Source organism: Meles meles, chromosome 20, assembly GCF_922984935.1.
Source record: "Meles meles chromosome 20, mMelMel3.1 paternal haplotype, whole genome shotgun sequence".
NCBI classification, from domain to species: Eukaryota; Metazoa; Chordata; class Mammalia; order Carnivora; family Mustelidae; genus Meles; species Meles meles.
This window is the reverse complement of record NC_060085.1, coordinates 2,405,987-2,415,648: the sequence shown is the minus strand read 5'-3', so window position 1 is coordinate 2,415,648 and position 9,662 is coordinate 2,405,987. Positions and strand designations below refer to the sequence as shown.

Here is a 9,662-nt window from a genome sequence, read left to right as displayed (position 1 = left end):
GACGTGTCATAACCTGCTAGGGGACCCCGGACAAGGCTGCTGGATGAAACGCGGGGGCCCGGTGACACCCGACTTCTGGAGAAACCGCAGGGAAAACACATTTGCGGTGCGACTTCTGGTCTATACTTAAAGCTGCACCAACTTTTGAAACTTATTTTTATCACTTGTTTGTCTGGGATTTAAACCTATCGGAGCCTCCTGGGGTTCTGCTTACAACTGGGTATCTGTGCCTCCGTGCCCTGAGTCTACAAAGTGGGGAACGGCTGTGGCTCCGGCCCGGTTTCCCTCTGCACCCCGACTCTGTACCAAGTACCACCCCGTCCAGGCAGCCGGAGCTGTTCACTTTGTTTCTGAACAAATGTTCTCCCATTTAAGGATCCCCCCCGCCAGATTCCCCGTGAAGGAAGGACTATGCCTCCCGCCATCCTGTTTCAAAGAAGAAAATATGGGTTCAGAGAAGTCAAGGAATTTGCCCGGGGCCACCAGCGCGGGGGCACCAAAGGGGATTCCAACTCGGGCCTGCGTGGCTCTGGCCCTTGCCTGGCCCTCACCCGGCCCTTGAGAGATCATGACCTCCACTTTCCACAGGGCGGAGGGGTGGGGGTGGGGGGGACTGGGGCACCGGCTCAGGGACGGCTCCAGCCTGGTCTCCACAGGGAAGCCACAGAACAGCCCTTTCCTGGAAAGGCATCTAATCCACCTTTGGGAGGCCGGCCCAGGGACCCCCCCCCCCCAACTGAGGCTGCCGCAGCGTCATCCCTCACCCCTGCTATCAATCAGTTGTGCCTCTCCATCCGGGCCGTCCCTGTGGGCCAGCCCAGTGACCTGGCGCCCTGGCTCCCAGCCCCCCACCTCCAGCCAAGTTCAAGTTCATCTTGGCCATTACCTCATGTCTGGTTTCTGTTGGCAACCAGACAGACTCTGGGCGTGACCCTCCCCCATGGTGGCCTCCCCTCAGCCCTTCCTCCTTCCTCCCTCCCAGGCCTCTGGTCCCTGTAACTTAACATCCTCCCCCTGGGCTGGGGTGTCCAGCCCCGGGCCCCCTGGCCCGGCTGGGGCCACCAGTGTGCCTCCAGCACGTGGCTTAGCCCCTGGCTTACTCATCTGCTGGGTGGGCGTCACGTGCTTCTGGGCAGAAAGGATCCTGGGACAAAATGTCAGCAGGGCCCCGGGGGGGTGGGGGGGTGGTCCCCAGCACAGTGGAGAGGGGGTGGAGGTGTATGGGCCCATGGAGCCCCACTCTGGGGACCAAAGTGATGGACGGCTCAGGACTTGGGGGGGCTTGGTGGGGGGAGATGAAGAAGGCAGATAACTGACCAGGGGGGAGGGGCCCTGATGGGGAGAAGGGGATGTGGATCAGGGGGAGGGGTACTAGTCTGGGAAGAGGATATATATATTTTTTAATATTTTATTTATTTGACAGAGAGAAATCACAACTAGGCAGAGAGGCAGGCAGAGGAGGAAGCAGACTCCCCGCGGAGCAGAGAGCCCGATGTGGGGCTCAATCCCAGGACCCTGAGATCATGACCCGAGCCGAAGGCAGAGGCTTTAACCCACTGAGCCACCCAGGCGCCCCTGGGAAGAGGATATTAACCAGGGTGTGGAGACACTGCCCCGGAGGCGACATTGAGGGGGGAGGGGCACTGTTGAGGGAGGGGCTGTTGATGGGGAGGAGGACATTGGCTGGGGATGGGCACTGATATGGGGGGAGAGGAAGACAGAAGACGGACGGGTGTTGGGGGGAAGAAGCCACTGGAAAGCAAACGTCCCAGGAATAATGACGGCGGAGGCAGAAGGGCTGACTGGGTCAGAAATGAAAGGCCTCGGGGCGCCTGGGCAACTCAGTGGGTTAAGCCTCTGCCTTCGGCTCAGGTCATGATCTCAGGGTCCTGGGATCGAGCCCCACGTCCGGTTCTCTGCTCAGCGGGGAGCCTGCTTCCCTTCCTCTCTCTCTGCCTGCCTCTCTGCCTGCCTCTCTGCCGGCTTGTGATTTCTCTGTCAAATAAATAAATAAAATCTTAAAAAAAAAAAAAAGAAAAAGAAATGAAAGGCCTCGAAGCTAAGAGCCCTTGGCATCAGGGCTCCAGGAGCGAAAAGCAGGGTCTCATGGTCTCCTCCCTTCCCTTAAGGGTATGCAGGGGGCAGGGGGCAGGCGCCTGACCCCACTAGGGAACTGAGGCGTCCTTAGTCCAGGGGTCAGGGGTGCAGCCGGCGGCAGGGACTCCCCTGGAGAGGCAGTCCCCGCTCACCCAGATCAGGGCCTCACCTTGCCCACGGCCCAGGCCCCCTCGGGAGCCTCTCACCCACCTGGCATCTCCCCTCCATGTCCTGTGTGCCCAGCACGCCAGCCCTAGAAAGTTCTTTCTCATTTCCAGACCTAGCTGTGCCCCCCCTCACTTAGAATCCTTCCATGGCTCCCCACGGTCCTGAGGACGAAGCCCACCTTCCGGATGTTTCTCCAGCATTTCCAGCCTTTGTCAGTGCCGAGCCCCTGCCTGGGCACCCCTGTTCTGCTCTCCTGCTGGCCAGCCTTGGTACCGGCTCCAATCCCTCCCTCCCCAGGCCGGGCGCTAGGTGCCCTCTCCTCGAGCTTCCTCCGCACCAGCTGGGGCCCACTGGCCAAGGGGCGGCCACGAGAAGCACAGAGAACCAAAGCACGCCCTGGCCTGCCTCGGTTTCCCTCCTCTTTCAGAACATCTGCTGGAAGGCAGAGGTTGAGCATGGGGCGGTGAGGGGCTGGGAGCCCGGAGAAGAGTTAAGCAGACAAGGCATCCCGCTGGCCACTTCGGTTTCTGAAGCAGGTGGGACATTCCCTGCCTCCCACTGGAGCCCTGGGGAACGGGGGTGTCCATGCTGGGACTGACAGAGGGTGGCCACGGGGTACCCAAAACCCAACGTGCGGAGTCCTGGAGTCGCCCCAGCTTGCTGAGGACCCCTGACCAAGGGGTCCCTGTCCGGATCCCGGCCAGAGCTCTGCCGAAGCAGAGTACTTAATACTCGGGAGGGGGCAAGGGTGTGTGGGGCAGTCTCTGCCCCCGGGTGCCCTTTCAAAGGAAACTGGTCCTGAAGGAGTGCTCCCTGGGAGGTGTCTGAGGCCAGAAGATGAGACAGAGGTTCAGAGTGGGTAAAGCAGAGCCAGGTGTGAGCTCTGGCCTCCCGACCCCAGCATCTCTGCTGAGGCCCCGGCAGGGAGGCAGGGCAACGGCTTTCCTGTACCCTCTAGTCCCTGCCAGCTGCCAGCTGCAGCCAGGTCTGCCCGGGAGGGTCCCCAGCTGACTCTGGTCTTAGCTAAGGACAGGTCGAAGCCACCTCTCCACCCCTTCCCAACCCCTGCCCATGCCCTGCGGCAGGAAACCCTCCCCCAGCGACTGGAGGGAGCACATGCGGCCTCGGGGTCCCACAAATGCGCAGGCTCTGGGACCCCGGCAATATGGAGATGCTGGGGAGCCCCGGCTGTTTGCCCTGCACATCTGGGCACTGGGGGGCCTGCGGAGCCTGGCTGTCTGACATCCTCCACCACCCTCCCCGACACATACTGGGGAACGGGGACTCCGGGCTCCAGACCCCAACCCCCAGAAGCTGAGCGCCACGAATCTTAGCTCTGGACCCATCAGGGCTCTGCCCTCCCCTCCTGTGTGGCCTCAGGCAACTCGCTCTTCCTCTCTGAGGGTTCGGGTCTGGTCTTCCGCTCCCCCCACCACCACCGCGCGGCACACTCGGCCCCATGGGGCACACTCAGCCTCGGCTCCCCTCTCCACATCAGAGACTGCAGCCCGGGGCGCGGGGTGCACAGGCTCTACTGGGGGGCCCCGTCCCCGGCTGCCTCCATTTCCCCGGCTGCCCCCGGAGTCCTCGAGTCCGCGGCTACCCTCGGCCCCCCTTTCACATGCCCCCTCTGGCCAGCAGCACGGAAGGGGACGAAGGCTGGGGGCTGCAAGCTTGGGCTGACGTGCTGTGTGATCCTGGGCAAATCCCCTCGCCTCTGCGGGCCTCGGGCTTCCCATCTGTACAAATGGGCCTGGGGTGGTACCAGCCCCGGCCTCGTGGCAGCTTGACCATGAAGGTCTCCCTGCTGGGAAGCGGCAAGCGGGGCTGGGGGCTGTGCCACGTCCCCGGGCGTGGGCTCGAGGCCCTGGAAGGTTACGGGCAGCTGGACCCCCTACCACACACAACGGCCACCGTGCCAGGGGTACAGCCGGAGTGGCGTGGAACCAGCAGGCCGGCCTGTCCCTGCGCCCCCAGGCGGGGCCCTCTGCCCTGCCCCGCCCTGCCCCCCCCCCCAGCTGGCCTCTCGGCCCCTACCTGTGCCTGATAAATGCCCGCTGGATCCCTTGGTCCTAATCCCACAAAGGAACGGTTTGCAGGGGACGTGCCGGGCGTAGAGTAGGCTGCGGGGAGGAGAGAGACCGAGAGCCCGTTAGCGAAGGGGGCTGTGCGGGAGCACCCAGAGAGAGTGGCCGCTGCCCAGGGTCACACAGCCGGGCCTCCGCACCCAGCACCCGGCGCCTCCAAACCTGCTGCCCTCCCCGGCCGCTCGGGGCTCCCCGGAGAGCCCACAGCGCCGGGCCCTGGGGTCCCGCAGGCGGGGCATCTGCTGACGGAAGGCGCGAGACGAGATCCAGAACCGGCGACCGCCCGTACGTTATTCAGGGGCGCCTGCTCCCGCGGCCTGCACCCCGCGCGGGGCGCGTGCGTAACAGAGGGCGCTTTACTGATTCCTCCTCCTCTCGGAGGCCGCACGGGGAAGGCTGGGTGTTTGCAGACACACGCGCACACACGTTTGTAGTTAGGCTCACGTTTACAGTTGCGTCTTCCTCCCCCCAGCTACGTTCCGCTGGCAAGCGAGTAACTCCCAGCCCGAGGCTGCCGGGAGGTTGGGGGCCTGGGAGAGGCTGGGCCCAGGGTGGCGGGAGGGTCCCTGCATGGGATCGGCCAGGCTGGGGTAAAGCGGGTGCATGGGGGGCAGGCTGCACGTGCCCCTCGAACCGGGTGCACAAGGAGGAGAGGGAGTTCACGGCCTGGTCCCGTGGACCTGCAGAGGCCTCCCCCTAGTGAGCGTGACGGCTGGTCCCATTGTACAGATGACAGGGGTCAGGGCAGGGGGTATCCGGGCCGGTGCTCTCCGCTCCCTGCCTGGCGTGGCGCTGAACGCTCTCCCTGGCCTCGCTCCTCCCCTCGCTCCCCCGCCGGCCGACTGGGTACCCCGTGACCTTGCTATTTTACGGCTGAGAAAAAGGGGCTCAGAGGGCGAGGACACTTCCGTGAAGACACACGGGGACTGAGCTGCAGGGACAGGATTCAAACCCGGTGCCCACACCACATGTGGCACAGAGAAAGCCTTCCACTCCTGCAGCTGCCCTGGGTCCCGGCTGGCCCCGGGTGGTGGGGTCAGGGCCGCGCCTGCGGGGGCCCCCCCACCCCCGGCCAGGTGTGCAGGTGTGGTGAGAGAGATGCCCGGAGTGCGACGGGCAGACAGAGAGGTCTGGGGTCTCGGAGATCACCTGCTCGGGACAGCAACTGAGACGGCGTGGGGGGACGGCCCAGCGTGAGGCGGCCTGGAGGAGGATGCATGGCCCCCCGAGCCTGCACTGGGGTTCAGGGAGGGCCACTGCTGACGGGGCTGGACTCCAGGGCTGAGATTTTCGGAGCCACTTCCCAGCCTGGAGCGGCCCCGGCCTGGGGGCTGCAGGAGGGGCCGGCGAATGGTCATCTGGAACCACATCCAGAGGACAGAAAGTTCTAGAAGGTGAGGCAGTCAGTCAACTCGGGGCCTTCTAAGGTCAGGTGGGCAGGTGGGGACTATCCCGTCTTAGAGGCATGGCCCAGCCTGGGTCACAGGCAGGAACAGGGCCCATCGGGGCTGCCCTTTTTTTGTCGAGAACCCACAACTCTGAAATTCTCACGTGAACTGTCCTGACTGCGACAAAAACAAATTCTCGTTTTCCACCAACAAAAGGCATCTGGGGCTACCTCTGCCCCCAAGGCCACCAGTCCGAGATCTTCACCTATGGCCACCTGCTTGCTGCACGGAGGAGGGCGGCGGGGCCGGGAGCAGGCACGCGGGGACCCCAGACGCCCCTCTGGTCCTCTCCTGCCACTCCCTAGGGCTGCCTTGGCCCCAAGTGGGCCCGACCACATGGCCCCCCCCCGGGCCTCTCTCCGGGGACCCACCAAACTCACCGGTACCCCGCGGGCTGGGCCCGAGCCCCTGACCCCAGCAGTCGGGGAGGGGGGGAGGGGGCCCCTCAGGGACGCCCGCCCTGCCACGGGCACCGCTTCCCGAGTGCTTACAGGGCGAGGTCGGCGACGTGCTTCCTCCCTCGGAGGTGGGTTTGGTGGCGGGGGGGAGCGCCAGCCGCGGGAGCCCGGGGGGCGGGGGTACCAGCATCTGAGCGGAAAGGCAGTGACTGGACATTTTGAGCTGACCACTTCCATTTAACTGGGAGGAACAGAGAGACAGGTGGTTAAGGCGGCAGGCGCCCCCTCTGCCTCGGGCGGCCGGCGGCGGCCCTGCCGGGGGAGGGCCGGGCTTGGCGTGACCAGGCGAGTTCGGTGGGTACTGCTGCCGCCCCCTCGCCTGGCCCCGTAGGCTTCTAGAAGCATCCTGGGACCCTGTGTCTCCTCCTGAAGCCAGTCTTTACCCGTCTGTCCCTTCCACGAGACGCCACCTAGACCTGACGGGGGTCTGACCCCACGGGCGGGGCTGTACACTCCCCTCGTCCACCTCGCCCACAGCTCCAAGATGCAGAGGGCTCCGAACCCCGAAAGCTAGTGTGGAGAAGGTGGCCTGCGCTGCGGCCCCGGGACCGTGTGTGACTGGGGAAAACCGTGTGCGGCCCCTTCCAGCACCTGGAACAGCCTTCGTGCTGACCTGGTCCGGCTCCGGGCACTTCGGGCAGGGGAACGCGGCCCCGCCGTCCACGAAACCATTTAAGACGGGGGCTGCCTGGCGGAGGGCCCCCCGGGGAGGTCCCCTGGAACCCCGTGTGGGGAGGTCCCCTGGAACCCCGTGTGGGCAGGCGGCCCCGTGGGGCGGAGGGGAGGCCCAAGCCCCCCAGACTCACCGGTCCAGGCTGCTGGCTGGCTGGGTCACAGGCCAGCGACACGAGATCTTTGAGTGGGTCCTGCGGGTTGAGGTGAGGCGGGTAGCGGATGGCCGTGTGCGGGAAGTAGGTGGAGGCCGTCTGGGGCAGGATGGAGGTCGTGGGGAAGTGCAGGGCGGAGGACGGGTGAGGGCTCCGGGCGATCCCTGCGGAGAGCAGGAGGGGCGGTCAGTGCAGACTCCGGCTGAGGACACGGTCTCTGTGCGACGACGGCACCGCAAATCCCAGCTTCACACGCTCGAGCCTGAGTACTTCTACCGTAAGCCCACGGGTTTCTGGTATCACCATTTTTTAAAGCAGACTCCACACCCAGCGCGGAGCCCCACGCGGGGCTTGAACTCATGACCCTGAGATCAAGGCCTGAGTTGAGATCAAGAGTCGGACGCTGAATCAGTGGAGCCCCCCGGGCACCCAGTTCCGTCTGGTTCTGAGACGGGACATGGTGGCTCTCTGAGGTTATGCTCCCCGCCCCAGACCACACCGCCGGCAGGTGGCAGACCCGGGGAAGCGCTGCCCCACAGCCCACCCCAGGGCTCAGCCAGCTCTCCGTAGACAGTGCACTGGTTTCTAGCACATTCTCTGGGCAACCAGTACGACAGTTCCTTTTAGGACACTCCCATCATCCTGAAAAGCAACCCCGTCCCCATCAGCGGTCACCCCCCTGTCCCTTCCCCAACAACCATGAGTCCCCACCGGCTCCCTTCCTGTCCATGGAGGAGCCTGGTCTGGGCGTGTCACATGCGTGGACTCACACCCCGTGTGGCATGGCGTTCTGTGTCTGGTTCCCTCCCCAAATGTCGTGGGCTCGGGTCCGCCCGTGGGGCACCTCACTCCTGCTCGCGAAGAGTAATGGGCCTGTGTCATACTTGCTCCCTTTTCTTTTCTTTCTTTTTTTTTTGTTTAAAAAGATTTTATTTTTTTGACAGACAGAGATCACAAGTAGGCAGAGAGGCAGGCAGAGAGAGAGGAGGAAGCAGGCTCCCCGCTGAGCAGAGGGCCCGATGCGGGGCTTGATCCCAGGACCCTGAGGATCATGACCTGAGCCAAAGGCAGAGGCTTTAACCCACTGAGCCACCCAGGCACCCCTCCCTTTTCTTTTCTTAAACCACCCAGTAACCCCTCGTACGTTCACTCTCTTTCTAGAACATTTCCACCCCCCACCACCCCCCCGCAATGGCAGCCCTGCTTCTGGGACCACTCCCTCCCCGTCCTCTCTCCAGCTGCCAGTGAACAGTGCGCACTTCTCGCTTCTCAGGCCCCAGGTTCTCCTGCCGCTCCCGGGCTCTGCCCACCACCGCCGGGAGCTGCCGCAGACGGCGTGTCCGCGGGTGGACATGGAACCCGTGTGCGCGTCCGCCCTCGGGCGCACCAGAGCATCCTCGTCGTGAAAACCGGCTCCCCGGCCACATTCAAGCCCTCCATCTAGCTCATTGGGTCCTGAACACAGTCCCCTGTATCCCCTGGGTGGCCTTCATGTGGCCTGGCCCGTGTCCACCCCCTCCCGGGATCTCCCGACCCTGTGCGGGCCGAGCATGAGATAAGGCGAGCAGGCGGAGGGGGCAAGCCCAGCCCAGAGCTCCTTCTGGTACAGACGGGGACACTGAGGCCCGAGAGACGGGTCAGGGCCAGGTGCCCCGAACCACGGCACCTCTGGGGGTGTTGCCTGGCCGGGAGGCGACAGCAACAGGACTGCAATGTTCAGAGGGCCGGAGGGACGTCCCTGGCTGAGGGACCTGGTCAGAAGGACCGCCGCGTGCTCACCGCTGTGCACGGCAATGACAGGCCGGTGGTGCTGGGTGAAGCTGGAGAGGCGAGGTGAGTCCTGGGGAGACGGGCTGTGGAAAGGTGACTTGTCCATCTCTGTCTTCTTTACCGGCGACGAGATGCCTGCATAGGGGGAGTCAGGAGGTCACAAGACCGCAGGCAGACAGAGCCCGGCCCTTTCTTCTCCCAGGAGCCCACAGGCCGAGGGAGGGGCCCGAAACCGGGGCTCCGAGCATAGGGCGGTGGGGGGGCTCCCGGGGTCACGTGGGCCGTGGAGCAAGGAGCCTGGTGCCCATGGAGGACTGCGGACATTAAGCCTGGCCCCCGCCTTCTCGCCTTCTGGACACAGGCCGGTCCGCTCGGGGCTGCCCCGATCCCCTGGGGGCCCCCAGGGCCCTGGATAGAAGGCCACAGGGTCCCTTGGGAAGGCCCAGTCGGCAGAGGTGAGCCGGCAGGACCTGTGCGGACCTCATCCTCCTGCGGTGAGGACAGAATTTCCGGTGGGGCCATCGTGAGGGGTAAGGGAGATGGGACACGACAGCTGTCGGACCAGGGTCTGGCACCCGCCCGGCCTGCAGGCCCAGCACGGGGGCCTCACCGCCTCCCCAGGGCCACCTGGGCGCCCCTGCCCCCAGCCCTCTGGGACCCCGACAGCCTCCTGCTCAGCCCCTGGCACCTCCCGCCACCAACAACCGCTGTCAGTCGGGCCTGCACAGACTCTGCAGAGACCCACGGGCACAGGCGTCCCCCTCGCCGCTGCTGGGCACCCGGCGGCCCTCCAGAAACAGGCGAGCC

The 9,662-nt window shown here is 64.9% G+C and overlaps 1 protein-coding gene across 6 annotated transcripts in view; it reads right to left on the bottom strand.

Annotated features, from left to right (window-relative positions):
• The window catches only part of NFIC (nuclear factor I C), a 67,129-nt gene that overhangs the window by 6,313 nt on the left and 51,154 nt on the right, over nt 1-9,662 (bottom strand). For 3 of the 6 annotated variants that reach the window (XM_045989647.1, XM_045989646.1, XM_045989648.1), the window contains exons 7-10: nt 8,865-8,990; nt 7,065-7,249; nt 6,292-6,439; nt 4,303-4,388 (exon numbers count right to left, since the gene is read on the bottom strand). In XM_045989647.1, the coding sequence (XP_045845603.1) occupies nt 4,303-4,388; nt 6,292-6,439; nt 7,065-7,249; nt 8,865-8,990 (545 nt within the window). The remainder of the gene's footprint in view (nt 1-4,302; nt 4,389-6,291; nt 6,440-7,064; nt 7,250-8,864; nt 8,991-9,662) is intronic. The other 3 variants (XM_045989651.1, XM_045989649.1, XM_045989650.1) reach the window with 3 other exon arrangements.